At 46.3% G+C, this 22,428-nt stretch overlaps 1 protein-coding gene across 1 annotated transcript in view; it reads right to left on the reverse strand.

The window, feature by feature from the left end:
- Window positions 1-1,549: 1,549 nt before the first annotated feature.
- The window catches only part of DUSP10 (dual specificity phosphatase 10), a 39,383-nt gene continuing 18,504 nt past the window's right edge, over window positions 1,550-22,428 (reverse strand). Inside the window, exons 3-4 of the mRNA XM_042925297.1 lie at window positions 5,709-6,080; window positions 1,550-2,112 (exon numbers count right to left, since the gene is read on the reverse strand). Of these exons, the coding sequence (XP_042781231.1) occupies window positions 1,847-2,112; window positions 5,709-6,080 (638 nt within the window). The 3' untranslated portion in view covers window positions 1,550-1,846. The remainder of the gene's footprint in view (window positions 2,113-5,708; window positions 6,081-22,428) is intronic.

The following is a 22,428-nucleotide window of genomic DNA, read 5'->3' on the forward strand; positions in this document are numbered from 1 at the left end:
AAATACGTCAAGCGTAGTCATCTAGAACAGGACATGGCAGGATTCTTCGATTCGGCGACTCATGCCAGGCGTGTTTCCAATTTGCTGTGACTCTTCCCTATGGCCAGCTCCCTCTAGACATGTATTTTAATAAAACGCAGAAAACCTTGAGATCATGTTCTTCCCCTCCCCCGACACCCTCTTTTCTGTGGATTGGGAACCCCCGGGATACCAGCTATGGATTAACCAGGTGTGATGGGAAAGCCACTGTACCCAGGGAGCTGAGTTCAGTTTGCTGTCAAAAGAGCAGGAAATTGCACTTTGCTGCTCTGTACTCTCTGTGGTTAATGTTACCAAAGATGCCAAGTGAGAAAGTGGCAATGGGGCAGGGGAGGGACCGTCAAGACCCCTAAATGGCAGATGCTCACACATATTTATCAGATCGCCACTGCAAAAGATCACAGAATTCTAACTAATCAATCTAGCAGTGACCTGATCATCAAAACTCAAAGGCTGGAGTGGAACCCCCGCCCCCAAACCTCAAAGGTGACTTCACCTGACATTTCCCCTAATTTGGAGAGAATTTCGTTGGTAGAAGAGGGGGTGACGACTGGGCACGCCGATGACCGGGGGTCTTTGGGTTCCTTGCTAATTCTCTGCGCTTCGCCCTGAGAACACAGAATGTTTTCCCTTCCTCATCTTTCTTTCCCCATATAAAAACATGTGTTTCTTTCCAAATTATGTTACATACACAAGGTACCGGAGGTAAGAGATGCTTGAACCTGAGTTGAGGAAAAAAGACACATCCCCAAATGAGTTTCATTTATATAATGAAAATAAATTTTTACACAATCAACAGAAACACATCAAGTTTGTTTTGTTTTGTTTTTTGCGAAAAATATTTTTAAATAAATTTTTGTCTTTTTTTTTTTTTTTTTTACATTCTGATATACATATGTAACAAGGTTTATGGCACTGTAACCAGAATCAAATCCAAAAAATGATAATAATAATAATAAAGGAAAAAAGGTGGGGAGGAAAGTAACTGATTTTTATTGAACTCCTTTCTATCTCCAAGCTGGCAAATTTACACTATTTGCCTATTATTTGGCTGCCAGCTCTCACTGGTTTGCACACTCAAAACCCCGTATTATTGCACGAGAAGCCAGTAAAGGCTTATGGTAACATGGTCAGTCCCTTGCTATTTCAAAAAATCTCTTAAACCCAAGAGAGGGGAAAAAAATAATCCAGAGTATGAAACACACAAAATCAACAGTATCTTTTGTCTCTTTAAAGAATGTGAAGGGTTCTTAGACCACTTAAGTTGCCCTGATTTTTCTCTTTGCACCAGTGAGCACGCCAGGGCTTGGTTTGATTGGGTGTTTGTTTTCTGCGTGGATGACCCAGACAGATGTCGGGCCTTTGTGATTCGATGTCTTTTTCTGCCGCTTCCTTTTGGTTCTTTTTAATTTGTTGCAATTGTAGTAGTATCTTCGGTCTATGAACCTGCACAGACTATTTAATCATAAACTCTACAAATAGCTTAAAAGGAAAAGGGGGAAGAAACAGCTTTTATTATATTTTTATTGTTGGCTTAAAAAAATTACTCCTTTAGCCTCCCTGCTTCGTCAGTTCACGGGAAGTAAATCTCAATGGGCATCAAAAGTTAAATTCTTCTCACACTTGTTAAAAATAAAGAGTTTTTAAACAAGTTTTGTTTCCATTCACAAACGTTACCCCCATCTAAAAAAAAAAAAAAAAAAAAAACGAGAAAGAAAGAAAGAAAAAGAGAGAAAAAGACAGAATCCATCCTCCTTTCTCTTCGTCTCCTAGTGGAGAACAGTAATCCTTTCCATCCAGACCTCTGTCACACCACCGTTTCCACACCCATCAGCTTTGGCGTAAGGATCCGTGGTGTTACACCGTTGTTCAGGTCTTCCTCAAACTCCAGTAACTGCCCCATGAAGTTAAGGTTTGGGGAAATAATTGGCCGTTTGCCTTTGACAAACTTATAAGCGTCAGTCATGGTCATCCGAGTGTGCTTCATCAAGTACGCGATGACGATGGTGGCGGACCGGGACACCCCCGCCTGGCAATGGATGAGAAGCCCCTTCCCACACTGGTGAGCTTCCTCTGGGAAAAGGGAGGGAGGCAACAGGTGCAGGAAAGAAGGGAGAGATGGGAAAAGAGAGATTAGCTTTTATCCAGACGTCACAAGGCTATATTTTGTCGAGAAAAGAATAAATTCCAGCGGTTGTAGAGCTCAGTTAGAATTTGCTAGTTAATTGTGTGTGTTTATGGCACAACCTCCAGAACTGGCTGACAGCAATATGAACGTGAATAAGATGCCACACGTCTACACTTAAAGAGAGAATGAGTGGCTCAGCGGGTTAAGGGTCCGACTCCGGCTCGGGTTATGACTTCACAGTTCGTGGGTTCCAGCCCCACGCTGGATTCTGCACTGATGGTATGAAGCCTGCTTGGGATTCTCTCTCTTGCTCTCCCTCTGCACCTCCCTCACTTGTGCACTCTCTCTCTCTCAGAATAAATACGTAAACTTAAAAAACAATAAATAAAGAGAAGACGAGGTAAAAGAATCATTTAAAGGAACCGTTCACATCACAGGTGGTGACAACCTACTTACAGCCAGAGTCACAACACAGCTAACTTGCCCGTGAAGCAAGCCACTGATGAAGGAGACCCTTTGGATCAAGGATGTTAATTCCGATCTCAAGGTTGTGAAGCTTTTCAACACTAGTGTTTTTAACAATGTCCGTCCCAGCTGTGACAGAGAGGAAAAAAAAAAAAAAAAAAAAAAAAGCCCTGCATTTCTTTCTTTCTATTATAGGATTGATCTGTAGGAACTGGTGTTAAATCGATGAGGGTTTCCGTCCTGCTAAACTCCGAGGCCAAAGAAACAAAACGCAACGAGAAAGTTGCTATGTGCGGCTTCTTACCAGAAAAGTCTATTGTTGCAAATGTAGCTAAAGAGTTGCAGTGCTCGGGCACAGGGGGCATCACCTACGTGTGACTGTCCAATCCCTCCCCGCATCCATGTATGCTGTTCCAACATGGCGATGGGGAGCAAGATGGAGGAATTCTAGTGATGGTCCAGGACCCAGAACGATTGAAAGAAGCAATACTTTGTAAGTTTTCAGATATATTAGAAGCCCGGGAGAATAGCTTTGTGGGCACTGCCTACATGGATTCTTAATGACAATTCTAGACCAAAAGGCATCCCAAAGAAAGTTTCTCTGAAGGGATATCAATTAGATGAGGAGTAGGGGAGGGGTGTAAAGAGGAGTGATCTAACTTAAACCACTGTTTTTTTAAAAAGTTTATTTATTTATGTAAGTAATCTCTACACCTGACATAGGGCTCGAACCCATAACCCCTAGACCAAGAGTGGCATGGTCTTCTGATTGAGCCAGCCAAGGCTCCCCTAATTTAAACCACTTCTATGGGTTACCCTCTGGCGAACTGCGAAAAGAAACCTCACACAAAATTCCATCTTAAATATCTATGAATGAAGCTTACTTCTCCTAGATGACAGTAGCTGAAGAAAGCAGCTCCCTTTTCTAGTTTCTGCTCCTCAGCACACGCTATTTATTCACCTCCACACCAAGACTGGGAAGCATGGTTGTAGGAAAATGAGCTGCAAAGTGCTAGGTTTGACCACTGGTTTCACGGCACACTAGATGAACACCGCGTGTGAATCACCTAACTCCCGAGAGCCTCAATCCTCCTGTCTGCGTAATGGGAATAATACTAACTAACAAGGCTCAGGGAATCTGGGAATAATATCCCCCAATTCAGGAATAAATAAATTGGCACCGTGAAACCCTAAACTCTGCTCAGTTTATATGAGACTCTCAGTGAATGTTATTATGTTTATAAAGCCTATTGTTTTCCCCAAAGCAAGACTACACAATTTCAGTTTATCTAATGATACAAGGACAAAAATGAAATTGTGCCTCTGCAGGCTGTGATGCTGAGTTGTTCTTCAGGTTAAATGCTAGTTGTTATTTGCTTTGTTTTCCTTCTAAAAAATCAGATAAGCCTGAATAACCTGTAAGGAATGCAGGTGCTTGGATTGAAATCCTGTTGGAACAAGCATGTCTTATGCTACTCCTTAAATGGGAAACAATCTCTTAACTTCCCCCAACTGGAATTAAATCAGATAAAATTGCAGTCATAACACCATATATCAACCGGAAAGTTCCTCGTCAACTTGGTGACATACATTTCTTCCTCGGGTCTCAAGGTTTGACTCGAATATTATGAATAAAATATCTAAGACACCTTTGCATCCACAAGTGTTGCCATTCAGGAACCAACTGAGCAGTGGAAACATCGCCCTAGCATATTGTAGAAAGGCTCCTGCCTCAGCGTCAAGAGCCTTGCGTTCTGGTCCTTTCTTGGCCACTAAAATTCTTATAATCTTAGAGAAGTCACTTTACTTTTCTGAGTTCAGGGACCACTCAGAATTTCCTTCCAGACTGCATATTCCATGGTCCTGCATTGAAGGCACAATCGGCCAGGAAAACAGCTGGGTGATGTGGCCAGAACCGCCAAATCCACAGCAAACCTATCAGACCCAGGGCTTTTTTATTCTGAAAAAGGATCACCAAATATGAGTGCATTCTTCCTGGGACAGAGGCCAGTAACAACCTGCTACAGTATTTAGGGAAAGAACTCAATCACCTTTTTGTGGTTAATGAAGGCTGGAGTCACTTAAAAAAAAATTGTTGGTTATGGGCTAGGTATTCCCCCAAATGATCATTAGAGCCTTAAAACAGTTCGAGGCTATGGGAGCAGCAAAAGGTTCCGTTGGGATCAGGGTGAGGCTGGCGGTTCCCTCCTTCTGGAGACTAAAGTCTGCTGTGGTTAGAATTCCCCTCCTTGGGAACTGCTCAGGCTACACAACCTGATCTTTCCTACTTTAGCGGGTTTGGGGTAAGCTGTCTCACGAAACCTAGTACCATTTTGCTAACACGTTCATACGCTTCCGCTACCCCGTGTCTACGAACTGACACAAAGCAAGTAGAAGGGGAAAAAAACCAACTCATCCCTCCGCTCTCCTCCGCACCGATGTGATACCCGAGGATGTTCGCTACAGCACCGCTTTCCTGAAGAACATTCTTCAGAAGCGGCCTTTCAGCAAATGCTACCTGTGCCTCAACCTCATGTAGAGAAGCTATACCGACTGCAAATTCATTTAACCTGAGGTAAGGGAGGTGGGGGCGAGTTTGGAGGCGGTGTCATTTTCCTCGCACTTCATTTCCCGAAAGGCACCCACAGCCATGGTCGACCAGATGGCCATGGCAGCAGCTCTGTCCTCCTATGCCTTCCTCCCTGTTACTTCTTTTGAAATGACGTGCCAGAACCTACCTACACCAAGCCCTTCTGTCTTTTTCCTGGAGAACCACAAGGATGCAGCTTTCTGATTGACCAGATCCCGACCAAAGGGAATCACCGATTCGTTACAACCCATTCCAGGGGCTCCCATGCATTCCGTGGGCCATGACTTGGGAGAATACTTTGGCTGGTCCAGGTGGGGGAGGCCTGAAAACACCTCTGAGCCGCCTTTTTTTTTTTTTTTTTTTTTTTTTTTTTTTTTTTTTTTTTTTTTTTGCAGCCCAAGCATCAACCTTGGACTCGCTATCAAAGCGAAAGCTGGAGGGGGAAAGGAAGGCTGAAGATGAGCCGCCCCCGCGGGAGATAGTTACCAATGAACTCGAAGGCCTCTTCGAAGTACTGCCGCAGGTTCTGCTTATTGCTGTCGGTGGCCGGCAGCCGCTTGTAGTTGAACAGGCCTTTCTCGTAGTGGTAGAGGGGCAGGTGAGTGGTGACGTTGATGACGTAGCCTATGTTCAGCCGCTGCATCGTGTCCAGGTCCTGAGCGTCCTGCTCGTTGCCGAGGAACAGGAAAGGCAGGATGGGCGTCAGCTCCGCGTTCTCGATGTCAGGGGTGGTGGGGAGAGACTGAGGTAGCACGCTGGACGCTGCAGACGCGCCGCCCCCCACCTCCCGGCACTCCTGGAGCTGGAGGGAGTTGTCACAGAGGTTTTCATGGTTCTGCTTAAAACTGCTAAGTCCACCTGGAGCAGACACACAGAAGGTGAGAGTGACCACTTCTAGAACTTCGGAGCCGGCGGAAAGAAGGTGCCACGGTCCCCCCCCCCCCCGGCCTCCCCCCCGGGAAATAAACTATGCTTTGCTGCCTAGGCACCTCTTAGAAAATAAAATCGGACCCCAAGTGCCAGCCCGGGGGCATCCCCAGTGGCTCAGCCGGTTGGGTGTCAGACTCTTGATTTGGGCTTGGGTCACGATCTCACCGTTCGTGGGTTCAAGCCCCCCACTGGGCTCTGCACTGACAGTGGGGAGCCTGCTTGGGATTCTCTCTCTCCTCCCTCTCTCTTTCCCTTCCCCGCCCATGCTCTCTCTCTCGCTCTCAAAATAAATAAACTTGAGAGAGAGAGAGAGAGAGAGAGAGAGAACAACAATGTGAGTCCTTTTGGAGATCCAGGACAAGCTTCAGATGATCCCATGGCAGGCAGTACTTTGGAAATGTGCTCTTTCTACAAACTGTGGCATGTTCCCCTGGAAAGAGTTCCGTGCAGCATCAGGCAATTTTATCAGCAGCAGATTTGATCTGCTTCAAAGAGCCATATGCTCAGTGGCCTACATAGAACCTTGTACTTCGAGAGCCAGGGAAAGCATGGCCGACCTCCCCAGGCACTGGAGGCACGTGCCTTGCACTCTTCCATATGCTTACCTAACCCAGAATGAGAAGTTTGCTCCCAACATGGCAAAGTGGCTATGAACAGGGACCTTGGAAGGCCCGGATTCCCTTGGCTATCGTCCCAGTAACACAACTTCTTGGCTCTGTGACTTAGGCAAGTTAATTTCTCTCTCTGTGTCTCGGTTCCCTATCTGCAAACTGAGGGTAACGGCATCTACCCCTGAGCGTGATTGGGGGTCTGGAATGAATGCACACGGGCAGTGTGCAAACGTCCCCATCAACAACTGCAGCGTCACTTATGGGAATGTATCTTAAGAAAATCACCTAACCAAACATATCCAGCTAGATGTGGCAAGACGTTGACCACAGCATTATTGTTTTATAGGAAAGGCCAGGAACCAAAACAAATTACAAAAAAAAAAAAAAAAGGAAAAGTTAATATATTCATCCCAGGGAATGTGACGCAGCCATTGAAAGTTGTGAAAGGGATCTGAAAACAAAGAAAATGTTTCTGTTTAACGTTAAGCAAAACAAAACCAATCCAAAAACATTCACCACACACGTGACAAAAAGCTAAAGGACCATGCAAAAAAGAATTTGAGTTAGGAAATGTATGGATCGCAGAATATCATTTAAGTTTTTCCTTTAATATTTGTTAGATACATCGCACACATGGTTAAGCCCAAAGGATTGTTACAACAGTCGAATTACATGATATACGTGTAAGGGCTATGAAACCTGAGTTGATATGATTACCGCCGTGTGGGCTCCCATTCTAATCAAACAACCAGATACCCTGGCCTTCCTTTTAAAAGGAGGGGGAGGGGCGCCTGGGTGGCGCAGTCGGTTAAGCGGCCGACTTCAGCTCAGGTCACGATCTCGCGGTCCGTGAGTTCGAGCCCCGCGTCAGGCTCTGGGCTGATGGCTCGGAGCCTGGAGCCTGTTTCCAATTCTGTGTCTCCCTCTCTCTCTGCCCCTCCTCCGTTCATGCTCTGTCTCTCTCTGTCCCAAAAATAAATAAAAAACGTTGAAAAAAAAATTAAAAAAAAAAATAAAATAAAATAAAAGGAGGGGGAAGTTAGAGACCTCCTAGAAGCTGAAAGCCTCCGGAACACGACATTTATGCCTCCTGATACAGGCCTTACATCTGTCTTGATAGTTTCAGGAGATAAGGCAGGAAACACAAAGCGTGAACAGGATACCGTTGTGTTGAAATAAACACAGGAAGTCTATCTGTCCTCTACTTTCTGAACCTAACATATGCCCTCCTCCATTTCAAGTCTCATCTTTGGCAACTCGGGCAGGGATCTCCAGGCCACAACCTAGACAGTCTCAGGTTGTTCTTGCCCCAAACACACACAGCCAGGCGTGACAACAGGCTAAGTCATATTTTCATCAAGGCCCAGCGATGACACAAAGATCATTCAAAGAGGGTAATATTATGGTCATTTCATTCATCTGTAAGTGTCAAAACCTATCTTTGCTTTTCAAAAAGGAAAACAGGAGCTATAGAGTCATTTTGGTGGATTTCTAGAATTAAACTCTGCCCTTACATATTATTAGCGTACTCTGCTACGAAATCATGATTAAAAAGTTTGGGCCCTAAGAGATTATTTGTCAACTAGACAGAGGAAATGGAAAGCCAGAAAGACTTCACTAGTGACAACTTAAAAAAAAAAAAAAAGCAAATTGAAATCACCCACTGTTACCATCACAAATGCCACGAAAGAGACTTTAAAGAGTTATTTTAAAATCTGCTCAGCTTTGCCTCCATAAAATCCAAGTAAATGATTTACACTGATTCTGGGATGGGAACCTAATTCACTTTGTTTTTCCCCTTAAGAAAAAGGCAGTCGTTACACTTTTTCATCTAAGATGAGAGGAAAGAACCAAATAAACTCAAAAGAAGTCTCGAAGGGGTGGGGAGGGGACTTTTCTCTGTTCTTATTTAGGGTTCTCAAGCTGTAATTTGTCTTAAAAGCGGCTAGTTTAAAAAAAAAAAAAAAAAACGCATGCCAAAAAAGAAAAAAAAAAAAAAACCCACACACAGAAAAAAAGCACCGTACAGCTTTTTAAAATTCTGTCTCTATACCTCCTTTCCCAATGACATCAGCTGGAGGCTCCCCACCTGCCCAGTTGCCATAGCAGTTACACAAAGACATACAATGACATCAGTTGGCATGATATCAGCTCTTTGAGTACAAACAATACAAGAAGAACTACTTTGTTTAAGGCCTTTGGTGCAACTGTGTTCTGGGGGGCCAATGATGTAATGCTAACAGGTGGCATGGGCCTTGCATTTGCCTAATGGGGAAAAAACCCATGGGGGAGGGGAGGAGGGAACGTGAGACAGACAGACACAGAAGGCTCCGACTCACAGGGGGTGCTCACGTGTAAAACTACGTGTATGTTGTATGTTGCGGCCATGTGGGGACTCCGTTCATAGAATATTGGAAGACGACGAGGCTAGAAAAGGAAACGCCACGGACTCAAACACATTAGTTGGACAAGGGAATTCACATTGAGGGGTACGAAGAAATCGCCTCCTGTTCACTCGTCAGTCTGCTGACCAGCTTCAGCATCAGTCTCCCTACGGGTCACGCACATCCACACGCCGCAGTCACACAACTCTCCTGGGAGGGAGCTTCCGGCAAAATGAACGGGTCGAATCTCACCGTGGTGGTTCTTCAGAGAGATGTCTGCGGGGAGGATGGTTTTTCTTCTCTTAGGGAATTGGAATGGGAAGCCGGGGAAGGAGGAGAGGGAAGACTAAGGCTGATATGGTTTTCTCTTCCAACCACCTTCCCCGGACCCTACGCTACCATGTATCACTAGAGGCTGAACTGCCTGATCACCTAGCGAGGAGCTTTGATTCCATCCTGTTGGTCCTTCACTACGTAAGAACATTACAGCAGGATAACTGACAAGCAAAGTAGAGACAAAGTAGCTGGTGGTTAAGAGCAGTTGATAGAGGCAGACAGACCCAGGGTGTGATGTTGATTCTGCCCCATCAGAGCAGTGAGTCTTGATGCAAATCACTGCCCCTCATTAAGTTTCGGCTTACTGATCTGTAAAGTGGACGTAATGTCACCTGCCCACAGGGCTGTGGTCTGAGCAGCCTGGGTAAGCATGTTGATATATAGCCAGGCATCTGATACGTAATGTCTTCTTACCCCACAATCATTACCCTCCTTGTCCTTATCTCCCTTTGATCGTCTGCACTGCATTTCGCGAGAACTCTAAGTGCTGTGCGTGGTCCTCAGGCCGGCCGCCTTGGGTCTGAGCGCCAGCACCACCAACACTAGCTTCCGGACCACGAGCAAATTTCTTTCCCCCAGATAGAACACAGGGGCAATAAGAGTACCTCACACTACTGTTTTGAGGATTAAACTACTTAGTAAAAATAAAGTACTTGAAAACAACTATCCATGGTAAGCACTTTTCTACATCTATTACTTTGGGAAACTACCATTTTAAAGATCTTTAAAAAAAATCTTTTTTTAATTTTTTAAAAGTTTATTCATTTTTGAGAGACAGAGCACTAGTGGGGGGTGGGGGAGCAGAGAGAGAGCGGGGGGACACTGAATCCAAAGCAGGCCCCAGGCTCCGAGCTGTCAGCACAGAGCCCGACGCGGGGCTCGAACCCACGAACAGCGAGATCATGACCTGAGCCAAGGTTGGACTCTTACCCGACCCAGCCACCCAGGTGCCACCTCCCCCAAATTTCTTAATATAAAGATCCTACTGGGATGAGCACTGGGTGTTATAGGTAGCCAATTTGACAATAAATTATAATAAATTAAAAAAAAAAAAAAAAGAAGACCCTAAACAACGATCAGGAAACTAATATTCCAGAGCTTTTCCTTTTAAATTTTTACTTAAAAAGAACCAGGGACAAACATATCTGAGCAGTTTTAACACTGAAATAATATACTTTTATCATAAAGAAAACAAATAGCTCCCTATCCTGCCTAAACAAATATATCTGATTTCATTTGTTGGCCCTAGCTTTCCCAATAACGACTGCATAGTTTTTGACTTCCTGTTTGGTTTTATTTTATTTTTTCCAGAGGAGGATGGTGTTTTAAATAAAAGTGCTCTACACCCATCCCTGCCCCCACCCCCCACGCCTCCCCAGTCCCCACCGGGCTGAGCGATCTTGATCTTCTTATGCACACAATTGCTTGCAGTTAACCGTGCAAATATTTTCTAGGCAGGAGCACCATTGCTGGGGGCAAACATTTCAAACCTTATCGGCAAAACTAGGTTCTCTGCCAAAATGAGCATGGTCAGCACTTTGATTCCGAATGGCAACAACCAAGAATACCCAACCCCTAGAGAAAATATGTAGGAATACAGGTCGCCTTGGTTTCCCCCAACAGCAAGGCGACCGTCCCGCTGAAGCAATGGATCCCAGTGTGAGTGGGAAACCTCCTGGTAGATTTGTTTCAGTTCCTGTTGCCGTGTTGACTATCGCCGTCCTAGAAACAGAGGAGCCTTCTGTAATGTGATTCAGAAGCAGGGCTCTGGGCGGCAAATTAAAGAACCACATCCAAATGCAGAATCTACAAGCAAGAGATTTCCGTATTCTGGGGATGGACAGCACTTTCGCGCACACGCTTTTTTCGTTTCATGCTAGGCCGGAAAGTGAGCACTTTCCAGAAATTGAAGGAAAACCCTCACTGAAGGTCAGCAAATGGAATTAACCCCCAAAGGAAGGTGGAGGGGGATGAAAATGGAACTCTTCTAGAAGCTTGCTGACAGCATGCTGATCACTCCTTTTTGTTGTCTACTTTTCCTTACTGGGTGATGAGTCTTTTAAAGCAAACTGGTGCTCTGATGACCGTGGTTAAGAACACAGACTCTGGAGCCAGGCTGCTTGGGTTTAAACCTCTGGCTGCCATCACTAGCTAGCTATGTTACCTTGGGCAAGTTACGTAACGTCCCTGCCCCTCGGTGTCCACATCCACATAGTTAGCTCTAGTATCTATCTCATAGGTCTCTTCATATGGATACGATGCTATATGAGTTAGATATTACAACAAATGAGAAAGATACCGGTGTAAAATGGGCCCTAATGGATCCTATTTTGGGGGTCCTCCAAGGAAACTGCAGCATATCGAAGCAGACTCTCCAGATTCTATACACACAAGGATCCTTGTGGAAGAAACAAAGCTTGGAGAAACCAGAGTGGACGTCAGGCTTCTAGCACTGAAACTCTCATAGAGCGGAAGTCACAGTCAATTCATACTTTTCGAGGCAGAAAATCACCCACCTTCACAGGGGAAGTATTGGGGATGCCAGCTAGAACCACAGAGGTTACTGTCCCTGGCTTGTTTCACATGAAACAGTCTTCATAGTCCACAGACACAACTGAGGATTTCATAGTAGGAATGATTTCAAGTTCAATGCCAGGTGGTGTCACCTAAGCTGTCATATGATCCTGTCCCCAGGCAACGTGGGGAGGCTATCTTAGAGAGGATGAGTCAAGTGAGAGCACTGTGTCACTAGGTAGACGAGGACACAAAGGGATTAAGAAACACTTTTGTTACCCAGGGAAGAGAGAGACTTAGGAGGTTGGGTCCAGCAGCCATGGTGGCCGGGACCACGAGTCAGAGATGAGTCTCCCTAGGATCCCTACAATCCTATCACATCATCGCCTACATGTGAAATGTCCAAGTGTGAAAAAAGAACACAACACATATACAAGAGGTACGTTAAGCTTAAAATTCTTAACAAATCAGTATCTTGACGCCAACTGAGTACATGTTGATTATTTGGGTAAATACCGTTAAGTGTTCCAGAAAGATAGATACATGTTGCCTCACGGGTTTTTGTTTTTATCTGTTTGTTTATTGTCTGATCTCTTTGGTAGGAGATACACGTTATCTACAGATATATCTTAAAACCCAGCTCTAGAAGGCCATCTGTGATATATAAGGCAGAGGGGCAAAGCTTTGCCTTGATTCAGAAAAATGACTCTGTCGTGTGCCAGCTGTGGGGCTTTGTGAACGTTACTGGGTGCTCTTGGATGAGTTTTCCATAAGTATAAATCTGGAATACTTCTGTTCAGGTGGGTGGTAGGGATTCAGTGAAACTGTATGTAAAACATCCATCCTGGTATCTTTAAGAAGGTATTCAAACCCTGTGGCTATTTGGAGAAGAATTGTCAGCAGGGGACAAAGAGGAGGAGCACTTCCGGGGGGGGGGGGGGGGGGAGGGGAGACGTTGGGGGGGGTTTCCTTGCTCTAGAGCTGTCATAGGTTTAGCTGGAGGGGGGACCTTGAAGAAAGGTACGCGGAGGGAATCGGAGATCATCTTCCAGCGCCAGTCCCAAGGGAAAGGGTGCTGGAAGATGCCACCGGGCTGCCGGCCTGCAGCTCTGCTCTTGTAAAGGTCAGGTTCAGTGCTGTTGGGTCCCAGCTTAGACAAACGCAGGAGGAAGTGGCGTGCAGAACGGGGGCGGGTCTTGTGGTTGGTGGTCTCCATTGGAAACTTCATTATATTTAGTTATTCATGTTCTAAGATTTCAATAGAATGGGAGGGGGAGATATATAGGGTTGTGAAACAAGCATAAAATACATGCATTTCTGGCAAATTTTCTGGATATATATATATATATATATATATATATATATATACACATGTATACACACACATATATGTACATATATACACATGTATAATCTACCGGCAAGACATTGCTTGTATAGTCATTATAACTCGAGTAATTTACTTATTTGTGTACCCCTCAGATGACATGCCATTGCTCCCAGCAAAACAGCTTGGTAGATTATAAAATCTAGCATTCTGCAAATAAGCTAATACTTGATTATAATATATACCAAGAACGAAATTCCACTTTTGCTCCTTCCTAATCTTTGTATAATTGGCAACGAGCTCTTAGCTTCATTTTTATCTCTAGATACTTCTGTATATAATTTGCTTGGGGGCTCTTCTTTCTTATGTTTTAAGACACGCTGCTCTCTTCTTTGATTGATAAAATCTTTGTAATGTCCTCAACAGAAAGAACTTCTAATAAATCCCTGCCTAAATATTTACCTCAAAAAAAGTGAACGGAGTCGGAAAGATCCAATGACTGAGGAACTGCGACTTCCGACAACTGAAGAAGAAGGGGCGCCTGGGTGGCTCAGTCCGTTAAATGTCTGACTTCAGCTCAGGTCAGGATCTCACGGTTCGTGAGTTCGAGCCCCGCGTCAGGCTCTGTGCTGACAGCTCGGAGCCTGGAGCCCGCTTCAGATTCTGTGTCCCCCCTCTCTCTGTGCCCCTCCCTCACTCACACTTTGTCTCTCTCAAATATAAACATTAAAAACAATTTTTTTTTTAAAGGTTGAAGACGAAGCTTTGGTTGCACACCTTCCAAGAAACGCTGATCCCGGAATGTTTCTGTCCAAGTTGAAAAGATTCTCCCTGTGTCCCCAGCACAGGGAGGAAGTGGCCTCTGGTGTAGACACGTGCCCTCGCACCAGAACCGGCCAGAAAAGGGCTGCAGATTCCACTTCAGCCCGCTGAAGTCACTCAAATGCACCAAAGGGGCACCTTCTCCCAGGAGGGGAGGCGCCCTTCTCATGTCCCCTTCCTACCACCCCCAACTTTAAGGCTTTCACGGGTACCCAGCGATCAGGATACCACCAGTCTCATTTGTGTGTACTTGAATACCACAAGCAGCTGGTTTGGGAGGCCGCTTCACAAGTATGTAAATACAGCCTGTTTCTTTAAATCTGTTACCTCATTTATTTACATTAGAACAGAAAGCACCGCCAGAAGCAACAGCTGATGACAGTCATGTAATTTTCCACAAAGACAACAATTAAACAGCTTTGTGTTATTTTAGCGAGCAGATGACTTTTCGGAGTGAGTGGGAATCAAACTGTAAGATTTCAGACTTCCCACAGCCGGGACCCCCCTCAGGTATCTGCCAGAGTCCCAGGGACTTGAAGGAAGATCAAGCTTTGGGTCCCTCTCCCTCACAGCCAGCTCTCTCTCTCCCTCTCTCTCTCCTCTCCCTCTCTCTGCCTCCCTCCCTACCTCCTCCCTCTCTCAGAAACCCGACAGGAGAACAGGGGAAGGAAACAGGAGAGGGAGAGGTTCTACCCAGAACTGGTTTCTGCTTGGACTGCCAATGAATCCACAGAATATTTTTGAAACCGATTTTTATCTTTATTATGTTTTAAAACTTTATATTTTTATTTTGAGAAAGAGAGCAAGCCCGTGGGAGAGGGGCAGAAAGAGAGAGAGAGAGGGAGAGAGAGAATCGCAGGCAGGGTCTGCACTGGCAGCACAGAGCCCGATGCAGGGCTCGAACTCATGAATCGTGAGATCATGACCTGAGCGGAAGTCAAGAGTCAGACGCTCAACCGACTGAGCCACCCAGGCGCCCCTGAAACCTATTTTTAAAGAATCCAGGGTAAGGGTGGGGAAAGTGGTCAGGCCCCCTTACCCCACCCCCACATAGCGAGGCCCTGTTAATGGAGAACCCCACCTTCACACTCACTCTCCCCATTCTGTCGGAAGAACCATCTGGAAGGCAGGGGTGGGCATCATTGACTCCTAGGGGTCGATCCCTTTGCCTGAGGGGCTGGGAGAAGCCTTCTGTTCACCCTTCAGCCTGGTCTGGACTGGTCTGAGCAGCCATGCCTGATGGGTCCGGGTGCCCACTCTGGCACCATGGGAAGACCAGCCTGTGGAATCTCATGTTCATGGGGAGTTCGCCTGCCTCTACATCGAGCTTCACTCCCACTAACAAAAATGCCAATGAAAGAGAGTAAAAGTGATTGTCTTCTTTTCATGACAGGGCTTTGGAATCCAATCAAGTGAATAGCTTTCCACGAAGAAGTGTGCCTATCGGGGCGCCTGTCTGTTGAGCCCAGTCTGTTGAGCATCCGTCCGACATGGGCTCAGTTCATGACCTTGTGGTTTGTGAGTTCGAGCCCCGCGTTGGGCTCCGGGCTGATGGTGGGGAGCCTGCTTGGGATATTCTCTCTCCCTCTCTCTCTGCCCCTCCCCCCGCTTGATCGCCGCGCCTGTGCGCTCTCTCTCTCAAAATAATAAATAACTAAACCTAAAAGAAAAAAGAATTGTGCCTATCAAAATACAGGCTGGGTATACGGAGGGAAATGCACAGGAAGAAGGACAGCCAAGTTCGAGCCCCATGTCCCCGGAAACTTGCAAGTTCAGATTCCCTTCTCGTTTCTCTGACCGTCCAGCCCTGAACTGTGTCAAAGCCTCAGCACAGACCAACCGGTTCCCAGGGAGAAAGGCGCATCACAAACACTCAGCTCAAGTCTCTGGATTGTTCTAAACGGACACACCAGAGATATTACGTACGTTTCACTTTTATAATCTCTTTTCTCTAAGAGCAAGCCCTCCCCAACATTTTGGGATTGGAGAGACGTGCCACAGATGCCCCTTCCCTCTCTCCACCTCTCTCCCTGCCCACAGGTCAGGGTCCAGTGGGAAGAGATGGAGGATAAACATTAAAACACACAAGGAAAAAGGTAATGATTAATTATGATGAGGGCATGGGGCGCCCTCCAGTTCCCGGGTGCTAGGAGAGGGAACTAATTAGACGGGGTCCAGGCAGGGCCTCTCTGGGGATGAGAAGGCATTAGCTGGTTTGGAAAAGGGGTAGAGGGGAGGGGGCCCAGAAGGGCAGACGAGGCAGGGAGAACCACACCATTGGCAAGGGCAGGACATTTGCTAGGTCTGCGGTGACTCAAGGGAGCCCAATGTTTAAAAGCCTAATGAGCAGGTGGAGGGATGGGGGGAGGGAGTGACCAGTGGAGGTCAAAGAAGTCTGCAGAGGGCCTCTTAGGGACATTCAGCAGCGAGGATTTTATTCTAAGTTCAGTGGGAAGCTCTTGAGTGTTCAGAAGTCCATAATAGGGGATTAATATGTTTGAAAAGAAAAGGGGATCAAAAGAGAAAGGGAAAAAAATTAATTTACCAGATGGTGCAATTTACCTATACTCTAAAACCTGGGCCCAAATCATGACTTTTCATTCCCAAACTACATCTTCTGCACCTACTGTGGATTGAATTGTGTCCCCTACCCCACCCCACAAATTCACATGCTGAAGCCCGACCCCCCAGCATGGTGGTATTTGGAGATGGGGCCTTTGAGGGATAATTTGGTTTAGAGGAGGTTACGGAGGTGCCGTCCTCATGATGAGATTAATGCTCTTGTAAGAAGGGGCACCGGAGAGCTTGGTGACTCTCTTGTGACCACTGAGGACACAGCGAGCATCTGCAAGCCAGGAAAAGAGGACCCTCACCAGAACCTGACCATCCTGGCCCCCAGATCTCAGACCTCCAGCCTCTAGCACCGTAAGAAAATACACTTCTGTTGTTTATGTGACTCCGTCTGTGGTATTTTGCAGACTAATACAGTATTTTAAATTCCCAGTAAGGCTTTCTTTTTAAAAATATAAATTATAACTCCTACTTTTGAAGAACCACACCCAAACCTATCAATTACCTGAGACCCTGGCCCCTGGGAGCCAAACCAAGTTGGTACCATATTTTAAGATCTTAAAATCGAGCCAGAAATGTTCCAAGGTCAGGAGGAAGACGGTGCCTGAAGAACCAGCATAGCCATCAGAAGCAAGTCCATGGAGCCTCCCAGAACCTTAGTTCCATGAACCAGCTGCAAGCAGAGAAGCCCATTCCTTTCCCAAAGATACCGACCTCCCCGCAGATCAGCATTGACCCAATGCCCTCCGTGCTACATCCTTCTGGGCCAAAGAACATTTTTGCTGGAGAATTTCCGTGTATTTGGGAGGCTACTCTATACCATGCGAGGGCTCCACCTTCTCTGTTCCCTAAAAAGCTCAATACCCGTTAATCCATCAAGACGGATTAAGGGAGGGGAAAAAAAATCCATGAGATCATACTGGAAGGCTGCAGAGGGAAGAATGTTAATAGGAGAGTGCTATAAAACACAAAGCCATATTTTTCCCAAGAGCTCAACCAGATACTCTCCATTATTGTTTAATTCTCTGAAGAGAGGGAAAACATTCTTTGCTTTTCAGTGCAGAAGTTTAAATAATGAAGCATTGCTAAACAAACAAACAGAGGAAAGCCCAGTGAAGCTATTCATTAAACAACCCCACTGGACATAAGGAACACGGCTGCTTAGCGGTCCACCTCCCCTGAGGACCGACATTTGTCTAAGACCCCAAATTAAACACATCACAACTTCACAGCAAAAGTATGTTTCCCAATGGGATTTCGGTAGAGTCCAATTAAATAAACCTCTAGAAATATCAAGAGCAAGCCTCAAGGGAGAGCATATTTCTACTGTGAAACATTCTCATTGGAAATTACATTCACAAAAGGTCATCTGGAAACATCCATGACAAGAGGAGGGGAGGAAAGGCAGGAAGCAAGGCAAAGTTACACAAATAAAGCCCCAGGGGGGTGGGGGTGGGGGTTCACTATCATCGTGTTTGGAAGAAGTGCCCGGCCAAAAATCCTGTGTGCCTCTTAGCTTGCTTTGAATGAAAGCCTGCGTCCGGACTGCTTGTATGACGATGCTTTAATATGATCTGGAGGTCAAAGGCTCTAGCTTAGGGAATTCAGGAAGTGGTAGGGGAAAAGATTAAATGTCAACATCAAAATCTGAATTGTTTTACAGAACCAATGTTTTCAGTTCGCGAAAGGCATAGCAACAAGTTCCTCAAGTCACGGAGCCGAATTCTATATTTGGCAAGAATACTCAGCAAGCCTGAGCATTAGCGATCAACTGCCAGAAAGAGCGGGCGTGAGCTCCACTTGCAATGGATTCACCCAGCCGCCCGTGCCCAACAGTTAGATCACAGAGTGAGGGCTGAGCTTGGGAAGGTCAGCCGGAAGCCAGAGAAGACCTCACTGGAGCACTGAGAGACACAGGAGGTCACACCAGGTCAAAAGCTAGCACGTCTCCACCTAGTGGACCACCTTCTGAAATTAAGGGGGAAACAACCAAGAGGCCAGTACATCTCTGAGGAGGTGGGCTGGGAGGGTATAGGGACGCGGACTTGCGGCTAAGTGGAGGGCCAGCCGAGTAGTGGTCGGTTCAACCTGGGACATGTGCAATGGAGAGCCAGCCTGGGATGCCCCCCACATTGGACACCATCGGACTTCCCGGCCACACGCCCTTGAATGCGATGCCAATGCCCACCACTGCTCAGGGCGACAGAAGTCCCAACGGCCAGCGCTCGAAACGCAGCCCTTCTTCCTGCGCTGAAGTGATCCTGGGTTCTAGCTTGGGGCCCCTGTTGCCACTTCTATGAAGTCGGGAGTGTGGATAATCTGTGCCCCAAGGTCTGGCACTCTATAACTTCAGCACAGCTTCCATAAACCAGATATGGATGGACGATGGCAAGGACGAGGGCAGCGGTCTCGGAGTGTGCCAGGCCTGGGGGGTCTGCCTCCCTTAGCACACGCTGTTCCCTCCTCCCGGAACCCTCTTCCCCTCGTTTCTCACGTAGGTGGCTCAGAACGCAGGTCGGATGTGATCTCCTCACGGGGGTCGTCCCGGCCTCCAATTTACCGCCGACCTCTGATGGCACTCTTTCGTGACATCATCCAATTTCAAAGTTTTGTTGTCTTCAAAACACTTATCACAATCTGAAGTTGCTTCTTATTTCTTTGCCGGTGGGTTGTTGTTGGTAAAATGTAGTTTCTCCCACCCTCACCCCCACCCGAGAATGTCCATATGCTGTTTGTTTTTGAGGAAACAGAGCCTAACAGTTCACTGTGCCGGGGCTCAGGCTGCCTCCACCACTTTCTAGTATGATCTTAGCAAAGCTGCCTTACCCTTTTTGTACCCTAGTTCCCTCATTTGTCAAATGGGGCTAATAATAGTGCCAACGGGGAACAAGGGAGTTACTGCGACTCTTAATGAGTTAATACTGGGAGTTATGAAAAGAAATTATAAAGGGGTTGACTGTTTAGCACCTGGAGCAATACCTGATTTGTATAGACGCTCATTAAATGTTTCTAGATTACATGACCTTTGGCTTGAGATGAGAAAAGGCCGTTTAGTTGGCAAGCACCTATTATGGGTGGTTCAGCATAATGTTAGGGATTCGAGGGATTAAAAAACAGACATATGTCTCTGAAGATAAATCTAATGAGACAAAGAAGGAAGGATAAAGGAACAGTAGAGAAAACAAAGGGACGGGCAGAAATCTGAAGAACCTACTAAAGAGTAACCTGAAATGACACCATCAAGCTGTGACTCATGGGAGGCAGTGTAGGACCAAACAGGTGAATTCAGCATGAGGACACAGAAATCTTGTCACTCTCTGGCTAGGAAGGAGGGCCAACAAGTCTCCTGGAGATGAACAGCCTACGGGGGACCGGCTATGACGTGGGAGGGCTGGGACCCAAGACAGTTTATTTCTGGTGGCTTCTAATGCTTTCTCCTCTCTCCATGCCTCTCCCTTGGACACTCTATCTGAGTGGTGAGAAGTAGAGAGGATGGGGGCACCTGGGTGGCTCAGTCAGTCATGATCAGTCATGATCTCACGGTCCGTGAGTTTGAGCCCCGCATCGGGCTCTGTGCTGACAGCTCAGAGCCTGGAGCCTGCTTCCGATTCTGTGTCTGCCTCACTCTCTGCACCCCCCCACCCCCGCTCTCACTCTGTCTCTCTCTCAAAAAGAAACAAACATTAAAAAAAAGAAAAAAGAAAAAAAAGAAAGACGAAGTGGAGATTGATGGAAAGGAGGAAAAAAGGCTCAGGAGGGCACAGCAGCCTGTCGGACATCGTGGGACAGTGGAAGGGGTCCCCAGTTCAGTTCTACACACGTTCACTAAGCACTGAATATGAGCTGGAGGCTGGTACTGAGCAAACAGACTGGCCCTCCCACTGGGGCACAGTGAGCAGGAACAGATAGATGGTGCAGACAGAGAGTTCTCACCACCCCTGGGGGCTATTTCTTCTGCTTCCTGTTGAAGGGAGACAACGCTGGATCTAAAATCAGGAATTCTGGGTTCCTCTTACCCCTCTCATTAACCATGCACTTTTGGGTAAGTTACTTAATCTTAAGGCCATTGTAAAGCATGATTACATCACAAGAGCTTTTTCTTCAAACATAGGAGCTTCCTCTTCCCTAAAAAAAGGAGGGGGATCTCTCCCAGGAATAACATTGTGGGTGCTCTAGAAAGGCAGACAAGGGGCCTCTGGTTTTCTGGAAGGTGAGAGGCTCAGGGGCAGGGAGTGAGAATGGAACGCCTAACTTTCTGTACCTCTTTACTTGTTTCTGATGAACCCACTTCCCTTTTAGAAACCAGGACTGGCTGACACCCCCACAGTCGCTGAGAGTGGCAGGGAGAGGTGCCTGAGAGTAACCTGTTCCCGGAACCACAAACCTGAATGTATATACAGGCAATATATATAGGCAATATATATATACATATACATTGCAATATAACAATACAGAGTTTAAGTTTGTCTCTTCTTAGAAATGTGCCTTTGAGGGCAGCCCCAAGATGCCCTTGCAGGATTCCACTTTCCAGGAGCTGGTGACCTCAGAGGGCCTTGCAGGACTGGGGCCAGGCCTGAGTATGAACAGAAGGGTAATGGTTAGTAGGACCGCAGGCAAGAGACAGGGTCTATTTTAGGCAGGGGAGGAGAAACCAAACAAAAATCAGTAGATAAGACACACAGGATCGTGGCTTAAAAATCCAAACAAAAGTTTCCAAAGAAAAGACAACAGCTGATTTGAGCACAGCATTTATGAGATGTAGCAGAACACAGACTACAAAAGTATGGTTCTAGACGATGCAAACTGTTAAAAAAAACATGCCATGGAAAACACTCCTTACTCACAGCATCAACCTACATCAGTTTCCAAAAGGATCTCCATCCCAACATCAATATTTAAAAGTCTCCAGCATCAAGGAGATGCCAGTACGTATGTCCCCAGCACTCGAGTGGTGCTGTCTGGGAAATGAAGACACAGAGGGGACCCTACGAGTTGCAGGCTGGAGGGGACTGGTTGTGCTGGTCTCAGAGACTTCCCCGTCTCCCATCTCTGGGCTGAACCTAGTGGTCAAAAGCATTGGCTAGTGGTTAATGACTCAAAGGCTGAGTCATTCTGTGTGTCTAGAATGGAACTAGCCACCATCACCCATGAAATGGGGTTAGGGAGATCAGCGAGTGAAGGTACGGAACCTTGCTTTCCCAGTCACTGTGCCCCGAAAATATATATCCAGATGAAAGGTGTCTATTCTTGTAAGGCTACAGCACAACTCTGACACTAGCAACAGAATCAGCACAGATTCCACAAGTTAAGGGCATAGTCCCCCCAAAACTGCCCTCACTTCAGATGCCAGCCATAATTTTGGGAGTCCCAGGCCACTTACACTTCTGACCGATAGGCAAAAGTTGTGGGATTCCCACACTCAAACCCCACAGGTTGGATAATTCACTAGAATGACTCATAGGACTCAGGAAAAATGCCATACTTACTCTTACAGTTTTATTCTAAGGATGCAAATAAGAACCAGCCAAATGAAGAGACACAGAGAGCAAGGTCTGGGAGGGTCCTAAACACGGGAGTTTCTATGCCCTGAGGACCCCATCACCCTCCAAACACATCAGCGCATTCATTAATAGGGAAGCTGAACTGAGCTCTTGTGTTCAGAGTTTTTGCTGGGGTTTCATCACATAGGCCTGACTGATTCAACCATTTGG

The sequence above is a fragment of the Panthera leo genome, chromosome F3 (assembly GCF_018350215.1).
Source record: "Panthera leo isolate Ple1 chromosome F3, P.leo_Ple1_pat1.1, whole genome shotgun sequence".
NCBI classification, from domain to species: domain Eukaryota; kingdom Metazoa; phylum Chordata; class Mammalia; order Carnivora; family Felidae; genus Panthera; species Panthera leo.